The 21,031-nt window shown below is 44.5% G+C and overlaps 2 protein-coding genes across 5 annotated transcripts; both read right to left on the bottom strand.

Moving 5' to 3' along the window:
* Nucleotides 1-1,238: 1,238 nt before the first annotated feature.
* Nucleotides 1,239-16,448, bottom strand: CDC42 (cell division cycle 42). Of its 4 annotated transcripts, none has more exons than XM_087915011.1 (6): nucleotides 16,316-16,448; nucleotides 10,876-11,017; nucleotides 9,192-9,264; nucleotides 7,839-7,948; nucleotides 6,923-7,120; nucleotides 1,239-1,429 (listed from the first exon to the last, which is right to left on the bottom strand). In XM_087915011.1, the coding sequence occupies exons 2-6, from the start codon at nucleotides 10,978-10,980 to the stop codon at nucleotides 1,340-1,342; spliced, it is 576 nt and encodes a 191-aa protein (XP_087771137.1). In that variant the 5' UTR covers nucleotides 10,981-11,017; nucleotides 16,316-16,448; the 3' UTR covers nucleotides 1,239-1,339. The 4 variants fall into 4 exon arrangements, with proteins under 4 accessions (XP_087771137.1, XP_026578763.1, XP_087771139.1 ...); XM_026722978.2 differs by having other exon boundaries at nucleotides 16,388-16,448; XM_087915013.1 differs by lacking the exon at nucleotides 1,239-1,429 and adding an exon at nucleotides 2,183-3,221.
* A 646-nt stretch (nucleotides 16,449-17,094) lies between these two features.
* C18H1orf50 (chromosome 18 C1orf50 homolog) lies at nucleotides 17,095-20,328 on the bottom strand. Its single transcript, XM_026722981.2, has 4 exons — nucleotides 20,136-20,328; nucleotides 19,276-19,362; nucleotides 18,713-18,844; nucleotides 17,095-18,377 (listed from the first exon to the last, which is right to left on the bottom strand). The coding sequence occupies exons 1-4, from the start codon at nucleotides 20,295-20,297 to the stop codon at nucleotides 18,192-18,194; spliced, it is 567 nt and encodes a 188-aa protein (XP_026578766.2). The 5' UTR covers nucleotides 20,298-20,328; the 3' UTR covers nucleotides 17,095-18,191.
* Between the last annotated feature and the right edge of the window lie 703 nt (nucleotides 20,329-21,031).

Genomic DNA, 21,031 nt, shown 5'->3' with positions numbered 1-21,031 from the left:
AGTTATTAAAAGCCAGAGTATATTTGGGGAAGATCCCGGTGAAGAGCGGAGTTAAAGAAGATCCTCACCCATCAGACGACCTCTTGGAATCCATCCCAACCTCTTACCAGCCCTCGCAACACACGTCATCCAAATACCTTCGCCCGTTTGGGTCTCTTTCCATGAAAAACCCCCTTAGTGGCACGCGGAGAGTTCTTTGGGCTCCAAGTGTCGAACCTCCGAAGGCAGCTTGGGGGTGGGGGGGGGGGCAAGTGGGGCAGAGGGAACTTTGAACGTAGGCCTGTTATCATAGCTGGCTCTGCTTACCAAGAGAGTTGGGGTCGGGGGTCGGGGTGGAGCAAACCACCCCAGAGGCTCTTGTCCGTTAACACCTCCTATATATGTTGCCAGGTTTGAGGGTGGTGGTGGCTTTATTCCTCAAACTCAACTAACAACGACAACAAGAAGAATACCACCCCCCAAAAAACACCAGCAATTGGCAAAAACCAGGTGGGATTTCCACCCCCGCCCCCCCACCCCCAAGTGTGTTTCGACAAAACACACCAAAACGCGCGCCGAGATGAAAGCTTTTGGCCGAACCGACCCCACGACGTGGGGCTAATATATCGAGAGGGCCGAGGTTTCCCCCGCCTGCCTGGAGGTGGAAAGGAGGGTGAACGAGAGAGCCAAGGCCACGTCAGAGGAGAGGCGGGTTCCGCCGACACCTCCCTTCCAAAGGAGCGCCCAAGTTTCGGGACGGTTCTCTTGCCTGGCCAAGCGGCCCCAAAGGATTGAAAAGCCCGCTCCAAGCCGGCTGCAAAAAAAACCCCCCAAAAAACCACAACCCCACAAGAATCCGAAATACGGACAGCTTAGCAGGGTGGAAGAGGGTCTGGAGGCTAGAGACCTAAGAATTAGTCTGCTAGGGAAGGAACAAAATAATAATAATAATAATAATAAATCATTAAGCATGCCTGAATCTTGAAAACAAACAAACAAAAAATTGAACAGTAAACAAACCAAAACAAGAAACAAAACCCCAACCCCTGGTTACTAAGCAGGGTCGGGGGGATACCTTACTCTATGTCGGGGTTTTCTTTTTTTAAAGAATTAGTCTAACCGAAGGGCCCCGGAAGGAGGAAAAAGGCGTAAGGTTTGCCTCTTGACGCAGGGAGCATGATGGGGGGAGAAAGGGGCGCGTGGCGTTTTGTCATTATTGCAAAATAAAAACAAACAAAAACAAAAAAAAGAGGAAAATATTGGAAAATCTGAAACTCTTTTAGTTTTGATTTCGACATTGCTTTTAGTATGACATCAACACCAGGCTTGGCAGGAGGGGCTGTGTGAAGAGACCGGACGTTCATAGCAGTGCACACCTGCGGCCCTTCTTCGGCTCCGGAGGCTCCAGCGCAGCCAATATTGCTTCGTCAAATACATTCTTTAGGCCTTTCTGGAAAGGGGGCAAAGAGAACAGGGGAGGGTCTCATTGTCTGGGTTATTCAAAGCAAACAGATGTAAAAAAACAAAACAAAACCTAAATGAAAAAAAAGAAAGAAAGGAAACCAGCAAAGACAAAAATTAAAAGCCGAGTTTCGGAGGCCAATGGGGACTCGGTTGCTGTGAAGCAATTATTCCTAGCCGGGTGGATCTATGGATTTAATGGCCTGGGAGGGAGGTGGCGTTATTGGAAAGCAGCACGAAACAAGTTTTAAAATGCAAAAGCAGCCCCTGAAGGGTTAAAAAGGAAAGAAAGTACGCCTTGGGACCCCCAAGTTTGGAAATCTTGGAGAGAGAGAGAGAGAGAGAGAGAAGAGAGAGAGAGAGCATGAAGCCGACACTCTCCGATTGTGCAGGGAGTGTAATGGAGGAATAGAAGCAAGTGTGTCGGATCTCACACTTCACATTTGAGAAGCAATGTGCGTTTCTACCCCGGGGTTTGAAAAGAAAGAAGTTTGAGGAGTCTCGACCAGGTTAGATCGGAAGCAAGCCAGAATGGTGGGAGGGGGGAGACTTTTGTTCCCCGCAAAGTTTGCTCAAGCGCCCGGTCACCAGTTATTGAAGCAGCAAAGGAGGACTCAGAAATAGTGGGGTGGCAAACCAACTCCGGTCCAGCATGAGAAAATAAAAACAAGGTTGGAGCGCTAAGATGTTAAAACTGAAGCAAATGAAAGCAAACAGGAATAATGCTTCATCAGGCAATGTATACAAACAGCTCATTGTTTAATTTTGAAATGTTCAGGTACTACAATTGGAGATCCATTTCCTTCCTTCGGACAGCAGAGGTTAAAAAAAAAAAAGATAGGATATATTCTTTTTTTTTTTCCGCCCCCAAGAAAGCTTTTACATGTTTACAGTGCAAGCTTTAAGAAGGAATCAAAAGTGATTTATCACCATGTCACCGGAAAACAGATGTCGGCCACTGTCAGAGGAGCCCGTGCCCCAAACATCCACCCCCCCCAGAACCCCAACAAATACTGCACGACACCACAAACAGTCAAAAGTATAGCAAAAACCCACTGCACAGAGAGAGAGAGAGAGAGAGAGAGAGAGAGAGAGAGAGAGAGAGAGAGAACCATTTTAGTATTACTTGCAGGTCAGCATGTCAGATACAATCATCATGCAAATACAATTGAGAGAGAAAGAACAGGAGAGGGAGGGAGAAAAGAGAAATAAGATTGTACAGTCCTTTTCATTTAGATATAAAAATCCTATCGATTTCTTTTTCGAGTATTCCTCCCTGTTTTTTTGTTTTGTTTTTTTCAAAATTATTGTTATTCTAAGCAAAGCTACCACGGCATCTCCGAGTGACCTACTCACATAGTTATTAAAGAGCCAGCAACCCTGAAGCACATTTTAACGGGTCTATTTTCATGTTTCCGCAGCCGCACCCAACTTATTTATTTTTAAAAAGCAGTTTCTACTAATCCCTTTCCCAACCCTCAAAGCTAATACAGAGTTTGCTCTAAAGACGTTAAGTAAAGACACGGCTTCTTTTCGTTCAGGATTGGTTTTATTGGTGGTGGCGTTGGCGGCGGCGGTGTTTTTCCAACCAACTTTCTACAGCAGGAGAGAGGAAGCAGCAACAAGGAGGAAAGGAAAAGAAGAAGAAGAAGAAGAAAAAAAAAAGAAAGAAAAAAAAAAGAGGAAACTGTTTAGAATATACAGCATTTCCGTTTGGGTTGAGTTTCCGGGGGTTCGAGAGCGGCTAGGATAGCCTCATCAAATACATTCTTCAGACCTCTCTATAAGACATAGGGGGGAGGAGGAGAAAAAGATAGTAGCTTTGTTAGAGGGTTAGAGAGAGAGAGAGAGAGAGAGAGACACACACACACAGAGAGAGAGAGAGAGAGAGAGACACACACACACACAAGCAGATACAAAAGAGCATTCGGGAACAAAAGTGCACAGTGGAAGCAGATTTACTTTTGGCCCAAAGAGGATCTTCGGAGGAGGAAAGGAGAGGCAAGCGGAGCAAGCGAAGGGTTCACATGCGTTCTACCTGAATGCCGGTTCCCCTACAAGGAGAGGCGGCCTTTACTTAAGGAGCGGCGTGGTGGCCTAAGAGGCAGAGCTCTCTCACCTCCCAAGCAGGAGGTGGTGAGTTCGATCCTAGGGAGAGGCAGGTCTTTCTCTCTCCAGGCACAATGAGAATATATCTGCTGAACAAAACCCCGCCCTGGCGACAGGAAGGGCAGCCAGCCAATAAACACGCAGCTCCGTTCAGCTGCCTCCACACCGCAAGGGATTATGGGGTCATTAAAAAGAGGAGGAGGATAAGGTCTTTACTTAAATGAGACATCGGATTCTTTCCACATTAACACCGGGGAGGCAGGTGCGGGACGGGGACGACACAACCTGATTTTTGTGTGTGTAGGAGGCGGCTCTGACTATCCAGGCCCATTCGGCTCTGCAAACCACATGATGGCTTCTTAACCAGAGTTACAAACTGGCCAGCTCCATGCCCTCGAGAGAAACTAACCAGGTTTTGACTACAAAGTGTGAAAAGGAGAACTTAGGTTAACCAACATGCGCTTCTCGGATTTGTGAGCAAAATTCGCAGGATGAATTGGCCATTCCAAGGGTGGCCATTTCCAACTCTTCCCTTACTACCCTCAGCCCACCCCACCTTCAGAGTTAGTTTCTCGGGAGATGGGAGGCTGCACAAGTACGGCGGATGAATAATCTGCCCTCTGGTTTTAATATTTCAGCCTGCCACAGGCAGAGTAAAATTAGAGAAAGGCATCAACTTTCCAACAGCTGTTCCCATACAACTGGACGTGAGTTTGCTCGCAAGAAACACGTTAATACTTCAACAGGAAACTAATTACATTCGTGTCTAGAATAGCTCCCTTTCCCATTTTCTGGGCCGAGGGAAAACTACTCGGCGTTTCCAACATGAGAAATTCAACCTGTGGGATACTCGGTCAACTCCAAGCGATAAGGCAGACAGGGGGGGAGGGAAATTGCAGATAAAATGCCCTCCATCTGTCTGCAATAGTCACATCAGCACGCAGAGTCCTGATCTGCAGCAACAGATTATTTTCTAAGAAAAGAAACCACCACCGCCGCCGCAGCCAACGGGAACACTTGGCACAAAACTGAACTAGTCTTAAATCTACTGTGAGATATGAAATTATCTATCAGCACAAGCGGAGGATCTCCTACGAACTGTATATGTTAACAAAGCTCTCCACAAAAACTTGCAAATGTGGCTAAGGCGTGCCTGTATTTATGGAAAGGGTCTCTAAAAGGCTGGTTGTCTAAGGGGGAAAAAAAAATGAGAATTTGGGGCTTCAGGACTAACCAACTTCTCCTAGGAAGCTCATCTGACATGAAAGAAGCAATTGAATCAGGTTTCCTATTTATGTACCAGATATTTCCTAGCAATGTAAACCTGATTAGAATATATACATACACATATATCCTATTAGAAGCATTATAATTGGTTCTAAATTGTTTATAATTGATACTGGGCTACATTTTAAGATCAGTGCCTTAACAATATTACAAATCTATACATAGTTTCAGAAAAATGTTTACATAGTTTCAGAATAAATTGAGTGCTACAGACTAAAAAAAGGGTTTTTCCTATAGCATTTCTTTTTTATATAGGAGATAAAAATCTGAACAGACTCCTTCGTGTTCAAGAGACACATAATTAGTTCTAAACAGAGTTCCCATTTCATGGGCATTTATTTTAATCTGCCTTTTTATACAGAAGCGTTCTTCGGATTAATAATAGCATTTAATTAATCGCATTTTTTTTAAACAATCCTATCTTTAAGAAAACAAGCAGGAACGTTTGATCGGCATTAGAATTTGTTCTTGGCTGTACGCAGCAGCCACGACACTTGGAACGAAGGAAGACTAGACAATTGAAAGTTTGTTTTAAAACTAGGCTGAATTACTTCTTGCACCAAACATGCTTCGGTTTCTTTTCACTTCTGTTTGGTTTTGTGTTCTTCTTTTTTATTTCCTCTTATGTTCATATTAAAACAAGAACTTTTTTTTTTTTTTTTTAAAAAGGCTAACCACATTTGCTGAGGCTTTCCAAGTGCAAGAATTAAGTTACTCTGGACGTACCTTGATTTCTATTGCTTATTTGACACTTTACGCTCCAGAACGCCAACCTCCCTCTCAAAAATATTGTTTAAGTAGGGGAGGAAACATTCCTTATCTCCATTCCCCCCCAGAAGAAAATGCTTCTAAAACTTTCCCTCCCTGACACTTTAATGTAGTTCAGGTAAGATTTCAATTACAGGTAGCCCTTACAACAGTTCGTTTAGTGACTGAAATTACAACGGCACTGAAAAAATGGCATCCCCGTGGCCACCTGATCAAAATTCAGGGGGTTGGCAACTCCTATTTATGCTGGCTGCAGCGCCGCACGAATCCCCTTTCTGACAAAGCAGCCCATGGGGAAGCTGGGGCTCGCTTAACGACCGCGGGACTAACTTAAGAACGGCAGGGATTTGCTAAAGAATGGTGGCAGGAAAGCCCGTTAAATGGGGCAAAGTTCACTCCACCACGGAAATTCTGAGCTGAAAGTCAAAGTCTACCTTTTAACGGCTGGGGGAGAACTCGAGAGAGCTATCGTTCAAAACTGTGTATTAATACCATCCTCCTTTGGCTCTCCCTGAAGGTGCTCGGTTTCTGACAATACCGCCTCGCAAATTCTGATGCTGCGTTTGTTAAAAGAAAAAGTGGGGGGCACACTGTGTAACTCAGGCAATTTAGCCCCTTTCTGCCCAAGCACCAAGTCCCTTTGCCACCATGGCCATCGCCTCCCTCCCTGCCTCGTGCCATCCCGGAGCCCTTCCTCCCTGGGCCTGCGTGAGGAGGGCGCACTTATCAGGCAACAGACTCTGCACAGCATCCATTAAAAAGAAAAAAAACCCTTTTCTTATCTTGCATCCACAGACCAGGAATAAATCGTAACATCCGAGTTGGAAAACTTTGCAGGGTGAGCCTGACACAGATTCTGGGTTGCCCAACAAGCCTAACCCGCTTGTTTCGACCTTCGTCACCTCCTCCTCCTCCTCCTGCCTCTTGCAATTATCCAATTTCTCCTCCAAGGGCTACTGAGACACCGGCTCTGCTTGCAGTTAAGGTTTTGAATCAATGGGGAGTTAAAATACGAAGGGTTGGGAGTTGCTCTTTTGGAGTGCCGGGACGCTGAATGGCCGCCTCCATTTGTCTTTTAAAAAGCACCGCATGCAAAAGTTGGTCCGAGAGATTTGTGGGGTTTTTTTTTTTGTGGCCGATCCTACCTTGAGAATGTTTACAGGTGACTGACAGCTGCACAAACCGATGGCGAGACCCTTCCAAGAGGAACTTACCTGTCGGAAGCCCCGTTGCCCTCCGAGGTTCTCGCCCACCCAACTTCCGCTAACAGCCGCCATGCACATAGATTTGGACTGGGGGGCTGGGGGTGGGGGCTTACCTGTGTGAGCGCAGAGCATTCCACGTATTTGACAGCTTTCAAGTCCCGCGCCAGTTTCTCCGCGGCCTCGGGAGTGATGGGCTTCTGCTTATTCTTGGCGAGCTTCTCGATCGTCGAAGGGTCGTCTCGGAGGTCAATCTGGGTCCCGACGAGCAGAAACGGAGTCTTCGGACAATGGTGAGTGATTTCGGGGACCCACTGGAGAGAGAGAGGGGTGGGGGAAAAAAAACACGTTACCGGCCGTCAGCCGGGAAAAAAAAAATCATCGCATGAACGAAACACTGGGCTGTTACCGTTGAGCAGGGCTTTTCAAACTTGGCAGCTTTTAAGGCTTGTGGACTTCAACGCCCAGAATTCCTCCTCCCGTCATGTTAGGGGGGCCATATTGCTGACTCTAACCCGCTTAGAAAAGGCGGTAAAGCAGTATGAAGCGGTATAAAGTCTACTTCTCTTCTATTTCCCTTCTGTTCTATTATTTTCCTGTTATTCTGTTCTGTTCTCTATTCTGCATTCTATTCTATCCTATTCTATCCTATTCTATTCTATTCTGCATTCCTTATTCTGTTCTCTTTTCTATTCTACGATGGCACAGTGATTAGAATGCAGGATTGCTGGCTAACCATTCCCACAGCCAGGAGTTTGATCCTGACAGGCTCAAGGACAATTCAGCCTTCTGGGGCCAGTAGGATGAGGACGCAGATTGTTGGGGGCGACAGGCCGGGCCTGTTATCCACTTAAGAGAGGGCTGAAATGCGCCGTGAAGCGGCACACAAGTCTAAGGGCTACGGCTGCTGCTATCAGTCTGATGATATTGCCCTAGTTTGGTTAATGAAACACCCGCAAGAATGCAACCGAGGCTCGGGGAGCACCCGGGATCAAAAGCCTCTTGCCGTGGGTGCAGACCGAAGGCCCTCACCTTTTCCTTGACGTTTTCAAACGAAGAGGGCGAGACCACAGAGAAGCAGACCAGAAACACATCCGTCTGTGGGTAGCTGAGGGGCCGTAATCTGTCATAATCTTCCTGTCCTGTGGGGGGGAAAAAAAAATAAGAGACCGAACATTAGGAACCTGGTCTCTGGATGAAGAAAAAAGTACAACAACAACATTTCACACAGGTGTACAGGTAGTCCTCGACTTACTGACCCCCAACCTTTTATGCCGCTAAGGGGAGAAACATGTTAAAGTGAGTTTTGCTCCGTTTTATGGCCACAGCTCTTAAGGTAATCCCTGCGGTTGTTAAGTTAGCCATACGGTCATTAAGTGAATCTGGCTTCCCCACTGACTTTGCTGGACAGGAGACCCCGGGGGGCAATGCGACCATCATAAATATGAGTCCGTTGCCAAGGGCAGATTTAAATCACGTGACCATGGGGATGGCTGCAGCGGTCCTTAAGTGTGGAAAAAATGGTGCTGAGTCATTTTTTTCTCAACGCCACTGTAACTTCAGTCACTAAGCGAACTGCTGCAAACCGAGAACCACCGGCACAAGCAAAACTGCCCTCTTCTTTTCCAGGCGACTCAAACTTGAAGCATCGCTCCCCTTTGCGCCTGTGACTCAGAAGTCCAAATGATAACATGCAAATAAGCAGGGATGTAATTCCCAGAATACTTTCAGATTGCTGCTTCTAACAGGAAGAACGGAGCCCACTGTATCGGAGGGCTGTGAGGACAGAAGTCAAGGTTTACTCCAAGGCCAGACACAAATGCTGTTAATTCTCCACTTTCTGAGGAAAGATCGAGGCGACGCTTGGGACAATAAATGTAACGGTGCAGATCGCTAGCGGTTCTGCTTCTGAAGAAGCTGTACCTAAAAAAAAATCTCCTTTCTATCCGAGATATGCAAAGCAGGAAATGACAGCTGTAGTCATCCCGGGTGTCATTTCCCAAACCAAGACGTTCTGGCAGATTCAACTCGGTGTGTTCGCAGAGTACAAGGCCCAGAAGGGATTTTAAAGAGGAGAAAAGCGAGAACTATCCACCAAGGAACGTTTTATTCCTTCCCTCTTCTAGGAAGGCTTCCAAAGCAGCTTACAAATTAAAAAAACGAACAGTCCCACCGAGGGAAAAGGGGTATGTGCTTGGAAAAGAACCACAAAACAAACTAGCATTCTTTACATTACATTGCTTTGAGCGGTTATAATATTTCTCTGGCTTTCGGCATACTTGTACATTGAAGTTTTATCAGCAGTCAGTCAAGCTGTGCCATCGCAACTACAAACCCCTCTTCGCCTTCTTCCTCGAAGGATGAACAGACTTAAAAAGCAGTTACCTGCGGTATCAAACAGGCCTAAGGTGTATGGCTCCCCGCCAATCATCACGGTTACAGCATAGTTATCGAACACCTGCGGAGTTAAAAGACAAGGAACAGCTTTCAGCATCGATCATTCACCTTCCAAACATAAAGCCTACCTGGGGCTCAAATCAACTGTTTATATAGAAATATGAACCTGCAAGAAACCAGCAGAACAAGCCCATCCATCAGTGGTGGGTAGCAGTCTAATCTCGTTGGGAAAGGAACCCCCTTTCAAAATTTGCTATCGCTAATTTAATCAGCAAAATATTTCCTTAACCAACAGGCAACAACATCAGTGACAATGGGACCCAACCTGCCCTACTCAGAACCATTATTTTTAATCAAGGAAGTCAACGAGTAATTACAATATTTTAAGTTTCCTGCCTACAAATCAAAGGCTTTTCTTTCTTTTTTTTTAAGAAAAACCAGCAGACTGACATTTGAACCTAAGTGGACATTTTAAAACAAAAGGTTGTTATAGATTAAATAACTTGATTTAAATAATCTTCCAAGCAGTGAAACACACTTGAATATGCTGGCTTAAAAACCGGGAAACTTGAGGGCTGGGTTTTCCTTAGGCCTGAAAACCAGTCACTCACTCTTGCCCAACCCACTTCACAAGGTGGTGGGTGTGGAGCAAACTGGGAGGCAGGAATAAAAATGTAATCTAACTGGTATTATAAAACTAATTAAATGGCCATGTACTAAGGTCGGTATTCACATATGTACACAGCTAGTCTTATTTTGGAGGGGGGGATTTTGTGCTGCATTTAGAAACAATTACAAAATGATAAAACATAACTTAGGATACATCAGTGCCTGTAAACACACCTTTTCACTGTTGTTCAACCCAGGGAAAGATATATTAAGTTAATGCTGGTTAAATGTACTGCCAACAGTTATTAACTTACCTTTGTTTATGTAAAGTTCAGGATTTACACATGATCTCGAGGGGCCGCTGATTTGGGAAGGTACAACTGATCCCCCATTTATTTATCTACTTCATCTGAAGTTTGGGTCAAAATCTCCAGCAAGGTTTAGTATTTAAGTATTTAAATCTAAACCCCTTGCTCTTAGTACTGGGCCAAACACTTAAAAAGTTTTGTTAAGCATGTCAGAGCGAGCAAAGTAACCCCGCTGAAAGCATTAAGCCACCTTTGGAATATTTGAATCCACTGAGAGAATATTTGTAGCTCAGGGTTGGACCGTGGGGTCCTTGGTGCACTGATGAGGTTACTTAGTTTGGTAATGAAATGCCTGCAAGAATACAACCAACCTCAGAGAGCACCGAGGGTACCCAAGCTGTCACCAGTTGTTTGCATACCTAGACAATTAACTGAGACTGCCAGAGGAGAAGAGCCTTCAGCATATATATACGCTGAAGACTATTCTCCACTGGCCGTCTCAGTTCATCCATTGTCTTGGGGTGCAAATGCAGACAGCCAAGCCTTGAAAAGGATGTGGCTCCTTCAATGCTCACTCATCCATGTTGCTGAATGCCTCCTTCAAATGCTTTGCCGGACCTGCTAGCCATTGTTTCTACTACCATCATCACTGGTTAGGGTTTTATTTCATACATATATATCTAATTGGCAGCGCCATAATTCTCTGTTAACTTTGTACAAGAAAAAAGAAAGATAAAGTACCACCTTTTACTCACCGTTGGTACATATTCAGAGGGGAATTTATTTGTTGTATAAGAAATTAGAAGACATGTTTTACCAACAGCACCATCTCCCACAACCACACATTTAATTGTCTGCATAGTTCAAATTTGTTGCTATATCAGGTCCAAAATTAATCTGGAAAAAAAAAACAGGAAGTCAGGTAATTATGTGAAGGATAGAAAACGTGTCATCATTGTTATTGCACTTTCAGCATAGGCCTCTCAGGAAATTCAGCTACAGTAAGTAGAACCCCCCCAAAAGCAGATCAAAAGAGAACGGGAGCATGAAAGGGAGATTAAAACCAATTTCCCCCCACATAATCTAGCTGATTATAAGATTCTGAATTAAATTTTTGTTTTGTTCCTTCGCAAGGAAAGTTCTAGGAAATCCCATGAAAAATTTGTTATTCTCAAGGGATCCTGGGTGGTAGAAACATTGATGAAAAGGCTCTGAATCACGACTAACAAGAAGCAAAAGGTTCTTTTTCTCCCCCAAACAGAAAATGCCAGCATTTGCATAACACGTCCTGTACAGATTTTTCTGTAAAGCAGGAATATGAAACAAGAGGTTGTCTAGTGCAATGTAAGGACTTACATTAACATCACACATCATGCAACACAATGTAAAACTTTTATTATTCATACCGGCGCTAAGCTTCATGCCGATGTTAGAATTTGGTTTTAACCACGAGAACTTTCCTTCCTGTTTTGCAAGTAGGCACTCGGAGGAAACAATCGCATTCCATCTTACTGTATTTCTATCATTTGTACGTCACACCAAAAGAACATGCTTTTTCAGGATGCTGAAATCTACCAACACCAAAATCCTTCTGCAATGTTTAATTCTGCTATAAGTCATTCCAGTTCTGGGGGTGGGAAAATGAAAACCAGCAGCAGTTTTCTTATTCTTCTGATGAAATTTTCAAGGTTCCCGCATGTGCATGGTCCTATACTCTCAACAGCAACCTTTTCTAAGAAACCCAGAAGTTCTTAGAAGTTGGCTGGTTCATCATCTAAATGTAGAGGTGAGTTATTTTGAACAGCACAGATTTATACCAAGTAATGACAATTACTGTACGGCCCCTTCCTATTTGTGGGAGTGTTCCTCTGTATCACTGAACTTTGACTAGTTTCTTTTCATGTTTCTCTCAACACCAATGGGCCTACCAACAAGGAAGCAGAGCTGCAAAAGCATTGGAGACTGTTGATATAGGGTTCTAGGGAATTGGAGTAAATAATACCATAATGAAAGCTTGTTAAGACTTATTAGAGTCTCATCAAGATACATCTCAAGAGAATATATAATTACTTTCTTCTGCAGGAGGCCTGTTATGCAGCCACAGTAAACCTGGTCTGTGTGTTTGTACACAAACTTTACTTTTCACTGTGGTACAACATCTATACACTTCTGATTATTTTTCACTCACATTTGTTACATTTCATCTAAAATGGAAAATGTTTTTTCTAAGAGTCTAAACAAAAATGACTAACTTAGTATTCTACCATATCGAGAACAAATATCTGGATCTCCACTCTGGCCAGAAAAGATTAAAATGAGCATCTTTTAAAATTTAACCAGTCATAGAAAATGAAGACGCTAAAGTGCTCTAAGTTTTTAGGTTTCAAACAGACAACCTACCTGCTGCATAACATCCCAGATGTAACAACTATTGATAAGACAAAAAAAAAAATCTGGATTGTGGACAATATCTGGAGACAGAAGAATAGAAGAGGAAGAACTAGAAAAAGTCATAAAATAATATCTGCAAACAGAAGAACAGCTGTGGCAAAAGAAAGCAAAGATAGTACCAATAGTAATCGGCATTTTGGGTGCAATCCCAAAACATCTGGAGCATCACTGGAACACTGCCAGCATTGACAAAATAACCATCAGTCAATTGCAAAAGCCACTCATACACATACACACACACACACACACACACACACACACACACACATATGGATCTTTGGTTATTTGGGCTTTCTGCCACGTAAAATTGGAAGTATTTTGGAGATGTTTCGACTGCTATATACCATATATAGCATACAATATGGTAGAGATTGGACATCTTACATCCAGTATGAAATGATACCTAATTCTTAGCATATGTACAATCCCAGTAACTGCCAAATTAGCAAATTTAATTATTGCTGTCCATTTCTTGGCATCTAAGCTGGGACTGAACAACTGTTTATTGCATATTCTGCACAGAAGTTGAACAACCCGAGAGGTTTTTCGTATGACATGTTTGAACACATTTTTCCAAAACAGGGGGAATACCTAAGTGGCATTGTCAAAATGACCGATCAGAGACCAATCAACACAAAGGAATATGATGACCGAGGACAAATCAACACGCTGATCTTCCCCACTCGCCAACACAAACTGACGGGTAGAAATTTTCCAGCTCTCTGTGCAAGTGCATACAAAAAGGAAATTTTAAAGCGTAAGCAACCACAAACAAAAGTTGACTCGCAATCCCTCAAGTTATTGGCTCTCCTGCTTCGTGCCTGTCTTGCAACCTTTCTTGCAACTATGCCAAAATGGGTGCCTGACTGGGACAGGCAAGCAGAAACTCTGCAGGCACTTAAGCCCACCCGCTCCTTCGCCTATCCGAGGTCAGCATTCAAATCAGCAAAGATAACAAGAAGGTCTCCAATACCATCTCCGGCCAGGCTTACGTTTGAAACCTCTCCCTATCTCTTTCCTTCACACAATTCAGCCCACCGAGCCTTCAACCTGGACTGGTAATAAAAACCTAGACATGGATGGTGTAGCACATTTGAAGTGCTTTGTGTGTCAAGGAACACAAAACCTCTTATCATCCCGAGATGGGGAAGATTTCTTTGTAGATTATTCTGCATTCCCAGAACAGATGGCCTACAAAACAGGGACTTTCTAATTCAGAGGGTTTTTTTCTACATTAGGAGAACAGCTAAAGCATCTCAAAAACAAGACTTAAACTTTATGTTATAAAGAGAGCTTCTTCAAATTCAATCTACAAAGAATAGTAGTTCAACTCAAGACAAGGCAAGCTTCCATAATGATTTTTTTTCAGAATGTCCACATTCCATGTATCACTCAGGGGACAGAATTTTAGATTGAAAATAAAGTGTGCATGCAAAATATTGACCTAAATGAAGTATTAGAAAGAGCATTATGAGACATATTATATACCGAGTTCATTCACAAAGAGTACCAAGGACACTGCTCTCTACAAATATTATATACATGTAAGCAATCATTAAAGGACTATCATGTCCACATTACAGGTGAGCCAATCTCCATTTGAATATGTAAAAAAACTAATTGTTTAAAAAATGCTCTGATTCAACTCACTATATCATTATATAAGAGAATCCACTTTTATGATTCCCATAACTGCTTGCTTAAATACTAGTTACTAATATACAACTGTATAATCTGTATTTATGTTGTTGGCTCCCCTGAATTATTCTTTATCCTAAACCAAGGAAACGAATGGACATTTAAACTGTAAAAATTCTACTGGATTAAGATTGGGGTGTGTGTGTGTGGAATCTTCGCTAATGTAGCGTATAATGCTATTTAAATCAGAGATGGTCTAACTAGCTTTTATAATCCCTTTGCTTCTGATCTTGGGGATTCAAACTAGCGATGACACAGTATAATCCTGCCTTTTCCACCTATGAAATTCAATGCTATACACACCCATTCTTGAGACAGTGGGGTTCAAAGGCTGCAGAAGCCTCCTCCACAGTGGTGGTGAGACCTCCCAGAGGTAAATTCGATTGGGGAAGAGAAGCAAAGCTTCCCACCAGTAACTCAAATGCTGCCATCCAGATAAAAAGAACATATGTCAAACGTACCAGTCAGGGTCTCCCATCAGGCAGAGGGTGTCTCCAAACTTAGCAACTTTGAAGACTTGTGGATTTGGCTGCATGGCTGGCTGAGAATTCTGGGAGTTGAAGTCCACAAGCCTTAAAATTGCAAAGTTTAGAGAGACCCCTGAGGTACGCCATTACATTTTGGGTATATACAACATACCTACAGTACTGCCTAAATTAATTGGGGAGTTTAGCCCATGCAAAAAAAAACACAACAACTCATGACTTAACATTCCCAGTCAATGCAAGAGAGCCTTGAACTGGATTCCCAGCACTTTGTGTGCATGTTTAAACCTGCTGAGATTTTAATGGGGAGTCTTTGAGCTGGGTTGCCTTTGGCCCCACGGTATAGCCCAGCAGAAATGGGCGAAATCCCCCAACCTGCCCCCTTCCCTAAGCATCCTCAACCAGCCCCATCTTCGCAAGCAGTTTTCCGCCTTAGAATTCTAGGGCTGGAAGGGACCTCGGAGTTCTTCTTCTAGACTTCAACTCCCAGAATTCCCCTGCCAGCAGCCTTAAGTGCTTTAAGGCGAATTGAAACCATAGAATCACAGAAAAATGGAAAAGTGAAGGAAGGAAGGAAGGAAGGAAGGAAGGAAGGAAGGAGAGGGAGAGAAAGAAGGCAAGGAGAAGGAAAGGAGGAGAAGGAAGAAGAGGGGGAAGAAAGGAACGAAGGAGAGGGAGGGAGAGAAGGAAGGGAGAAGGAAGAAGAGCAAGTGGGGAGGAAGAAGAAAGGAAGGAATGGAGGAGGAGGCTGGAGAAGGAACGAAAGAATAAAGGGAGGGGAGGGAAGGAATGAAAGGAAGAAATCATGGGGGAGGAGAAAGAAGGGAAGGGAGGAAGGGAGGAGAAGGAAGAAGGAAGGAAGGAAAGGAGGCCTCTTTCCCCATCTGCCTCCCTCTTCCGCCAGGAACGCTGGGAAGGCAGCGGGGAGGACCCCCCCTCCCCCTATTCTCCCCCACCCTTTATCCTCCCCTCCCCCAGAGCCGGAAGTGGCCGATCCTTCCCGCGGCCCGGCTCTCTATGGTCTTCCGGGCCTCTTCGCCCCCTTCCTGGAGCGATCGGGGGGGGCAGGGAAGGAGGGGGGGACACAGGCAGATCCCCCCTCCCCCCTACCAGAGACCCCAGCTTGGAGGGCGTTTCCTCGCCCCCCCCCCACACAACACACACACAGGTTGCCCCCCACACAAGCGCCTCCCTCCTCTCCCCTCCCCTCCCTCGCCGAACTCCAACGCCCATCCTCCCCGGCCGTCCCGCGGTGAGGGGGGAGCTGGGAGCGAGGATGGGGGAAGGCCAGCACCCCCGTCCCGTCCCCGAGCGCCGCCGGTAATCGCAGCTCCCATCATCCCCGCCCGGGGATGGGCGTTGTAGTCGCCGCCGTCGTGTGCCCCCGTCCGTCCGTCCGTCCCCCCGCCACACACACATAGACGTACCCCGGGGGGGGAACCCCTCCCCCACCCCCTCAGGAAAGGGCCGAGCTCCCCCTCCCCCACAAAGGCTGAGGCGAGGCCGACCCGGGAGCCCTTTCTCCCCCTCCGGAGACGCGCCGCAGAGGCCGCCCGCCTACCTTCCGTCCCTCCCTCAGCCTCCGCCGCCGACCGGGCCGAGAATCCCGCCGTTGTTGCCGCCGCCTTCTTACCTCACAGCGCTGCTCCGCCGGGCGTTGGCAGCTCGCTGCGGGGTCTCCTCGCCTGGGCAGCAGGGGCGGGCGGACGGGCGGGCGCGCTTACATCACCGCGTCCCTGCAGAGGCGGGGCTTCAGGCGACGCCGGGGAGGGGAGGGGGGGAGCACGTTACGCTCGTGCGTCGGGCGGGGCCGCCGCTCCGCTCTCTTGGGAGGGGCAACCTGCCTAATGGAGGACAGAGGAGGATCCCATCTAGCTTGTGTCTGTCTGTGTCTGTGTGTGTGTGCATATACACACGCATACACGAGCACAGATAGGCTACATGCATGTATGCTGTTTTGTGTATCTGTCTATATATCTGCATGAATGTGTTCTATGGACATACGTGCGCATATCTATACATACGAGATAGTGCATATACACATATGCCTATGTATATGCACGATTGGGGGTGTATATTAGATATGCATGTGTGTGTATACACACCGGAAATAGTGTATCTCCATGTTTGTCTCTCTATATACATCTATGTGGTATACAAAGGCAAGCATATATACATATACAGATTATGCATGTATACATATACATGTACAGTAAGAAAACAAATATACAGATTTCATATATACACATACACACACACACACACACACACAGAAATACAGATATATATATACATGGTGTGTCAAATTTTTCAGCTTTCAATTTCCAAACACAAAAGTAGTGATGTTTGCATTTTTATTATATTTTTAAAAAAAATTCCATTATTGTTATAATTCAAGGCGGTGAACATATCTAGTAGTCCCTCCTCCTATTTTCCCCACAATAACAACAACCCTGTGAGATGGTGAGAGAGAGGGACTGGCCCAAAGTCATTTCATTTTGCATGAAACAAGAAAAAAATACACTCATGGTTTGATGGTTGGAAAAAAATGGAAAAGGGGAGCCTTTTCGTAATCTTCGTGATTATTTTATAATTATGTTTTGCTGTAAAGGAAATCGGAAATTTGTGGTTTTTTTATTCTTTCTTGTTGCATGTTTGTGTTTACTTTTTCCCTTCTCTTTCCTTCCTTCTTTGTTCTGTTTCAACTAGTTTCTGTTCGTTTTTAGGTTCTTAAAAAAATAATTAAAATATCCAAACTGTTAGGACCAAGATCTGTTTCCTCATACCGGACACTCAGCATTCCCCGTGATAAACATTCTTATTGCATCCGTTACGGGAAGAGAATTTTCTCCTCAATGCAATGGGATTCCTAACTAAATAAAACTATTAGTTAAATCTCCTTCCTCTGATTAAAAATAAAATAATAAAAAAAACCTGTGGTTTTCTTTCGGTCCAAACTACCTCTCAGGTTATTGGGAAAATGAAAAAAAAAAACAACTTCATTCTAGAAATAAATAATCTTCCCAATTGGGAAAGCAAGACATAAATATAATTACAGTCAAGTTTGTCGTGATGGATTTTATCCCTGGGGACAGGGTGGGATTAGATGACCTCCAAGGGGACCTTACCGCCTCTTACCTTGTCTGCTGAAGACCAAGGGGATTCCCAACTTGGGGGGGGGAAAGGAGAGGCGGTCTTAATTTGGACTATCCCTTGCAGGAGGGGACCTGAAACGAGGCAAAAATTACTTTCTCAGGCCACCGTCCTGTCGCTAAAGGGCTAAAACTGCAAGGATGGGAAACTAAAACTCAAAGCAAAAATCAGCCAAAAATTTCCAAATGGGTGTCGAAGAGGAAGCTGTTCTCCAGTCATTCTGCCCCCTTCGGTTTCTCAGAAGCAGCCAGGAGAGAACGATTTGCGAAGAGGAGAACCGGACATCACATTGTAAGGCCGCGAAAATTGGGTTCGCTACAAGGGGGCAAAATGGCTTGTTGGTCCAGTAGCTTCTCCAAGACGTTGAGTTCGGCGTCCCGTTTCTCCGCCTCGTCCAAAGGGGTCCAAGAGAGGTCGTGTTGCAGCCTGTAGCCGGCGAGGAACTCGCTGGGGCAGTTAGCCCCCCACTCCTAGACAGACGGAAGAATGGAGCGTATTAAGCAGGGTTTCCGCCCCGGAAAAAAACAGCGTGCCAACCAACCCCGCTTTTTTGTAGTTCAACGGCAGCAGGTGAAGACAGCTGAGGTCTCGGAAAGCGAGGACTCGGGTGAGGGGCCTGTGTGGGATGCAGGGATGGGGCCAGGACCATCAGGGAGTGGAGTGCTGCCTTCAGAGCTTATGGAGGCTGGCAGCAGTGAGGAAGAGGACCCTGAGGAGCCTGTGCCCAGTGCGTGTGCGCGCAGGAATGTTATCTCTTTTCACCCAGGAGATTTACCGCGTCAACTTTTTCTCAGTTTACAAATACCTTTGGGGAAAGCAAGGAGAAATAACGCTGGCCACTTTCTCTCCTGTACAGGTAATAAGTATTTCCAGGTTTTTTCACAAAGTTACAAGCCACGTGGTGGAGGTCGGCGTCTCTTTTGGCATCTTCCAGAACCTACAAGTTAAGAAAACCAGGTCATACTTAGTGCATAAAAATAGGCGAATTCCCATCAAACATATATATATATATTGCAATTTTACTTAGAGTTTTTTTTCTTTAACAACCATTAAGTGTTTGGTGACCAGTGAATTGTCTGGGTCCAGATATATTAAACACAATACTAATAATAATACTATTTAGGTGTACATAATCTTTCAACTTCTAACATTTACGTATATATAGTAATTATAATGTATTCTATTATATCTCTGTATACATAATACTATTTTCCCAATTTCTGCTTTCTACCTTTATTTTCGAACCCTTAACAAAGCAGGTACCATATTAAGAAGTAATATATATCTACATCATCTCTTGCCCTTTTTAGTATTTCAACTCTTCTTCAACTCTGGATAATTCTGGTCTGGCGTCGTGCCCATTATTACCTTTCTGGCTTGTTCTTGCAAATATTGGATTTGTTCTGCAATGACAGTTAACCGGTTGCAGGCATTCGCTCGGACAAACTCATCCGCCTGGGGAGACAAAAGGCCGGATTCTGAAACAGCAATTCGGGGTGGCGTACAAAATAAATTAACAACTCCTCTTAGGTCCTTGGTTAGGAATTTGTTTTTAACCAATCCCAGACTGTGAATCGAATTGAAGATTAAATCAACAACAACAATACCAATAATACCAATAATAACAGGAAGTGTCATTTGTGCATAATAATAATGGTAATAATAATGGTAATAATGGCAATACCAGTAATAATAATTTTTAAATATTCAGTTGACTGAGTTTCATGTTTAACAAAGAGATTATCATTACATTATTAATATTAAATTATAAAATATTATTAATAAATGCTGGCAGCATCCCGTATCAACCATCAGTGCCAGTCAATAATATGTTTTCAAATGTTCATTTGACTTTTATGTTTAATTAATTAAAGTTTATAATAATAGTAATAGTAATAATATGCAAAAAAAAAAACTTGGTTAGGACTTGAACTATTTTTTTTGTCAGTCCCAGACTCTGAATCGAAGACAATAATAATAATAAATACGTAAATAATAATATAATCCAAACAACTTAGATATAAATACAAAATCCAGCACACAAGAGGCCTCTCTTATATTATATTCGTAAAATTAGGGTTTTTTCTTCATTAACCCCAAATAATAGACTCCTATCGTTGGAGTTCCTTCGTCGTAAGCAGCCAGGTCTCCCTTGGGGTCATTCTGGACACACCGGGGATCTGAGATCCTTCGGCACTCTGCACATGCCCAGAGGCACTCTCGCTCACCTTCTCCACTTGCTCGGCCAAAGCCACCAGATCCGACGGCTGCGACTTTCGAGCGGCGGGGGTCAGCTGCAGACCCTCGGAAACCCCCCGCTCGACCAGCGCCGAGCTCGCCGGCGGAGGAACCGGAGGAGCGTCCACTTCCACCCCTTCTCTGGCCGCCATACTGGGAGACAGCACAGGCCACGCCCACTCGACTTTCCTATTGGAGGGCCTGCCCTCGCGTCTCAGTGAGAGGGCGGGGCGGAAGGAGCGGAGACGGCTTTTCATTGGAGGGATGACGAAAGAGCTGCGTTCGGGGGAACAGGCGGGACTCGCGGGGTACCTGCCAATCGGACGTCTCCCTGTGAGAAAAAGGCGGGGCAAGAGCGACTGCGTCATACCGAGAGATAGCAAAGGTTAGAGGTGAACGAAGAATTAGTAAAGGTAGAATGGGGAGTTAGTTAATGTAGAATATTGTGCGTTCAATGTAAAACTTTTTTGTAAGTAGGCCTAAGAATTTATTTAAATTTATCAGCAAAAAAAGGTGAAAGCTAAATATATTTAAAATAGGAAAATAAAACAGGTAGTTATCCTTGCAGGGGGTTGGACTAGAAGACCTCCAAGTCCCCTTCCAATTCTGTTATTCTATTTTATTCTATTCTCTATTCTACATTCTATTCCATTCCATTCTTTTATTTTATTCTATTCCTTATTGAACTTCCAGGTTCAAATCTTTTTATTAAAGGCAATATTTTGGTGGTGATTTATGAGTTCCTTGTTGAAACCTCACCCATGGCAAGAGTAATAGTCTATGCCACAACGAATCTGCCTGTCAAATGCTAAGAGGGTTGGACTAGATGGCCTCGGCACCCCCCCCTTTCATTCCATTGGTTTCAAGAGTTTTGCTGCAGGCCCCC

This window comes from Pseudonaja textilis, chromosome 18 (assembly GCF_049901715.1).
Source record: "Pseudonaja textilis isolate UNSWEBS1 chromosome 18, rPseTex1.2, whole genome shotgun sequence".
NCBI classification, from domain to species: domain Eukaryota; kingdom Metazoa; phylum Chordata; class Lepidosauria; order Squamata; family Elapidae; genus Pseudonaja; species Pseudonaja textilis.
The sequence above is the reverse complement of the archived record's forward strand: the minus strand, read 5'-3'. Positions and strand labels throughout refer to the sequence as shown.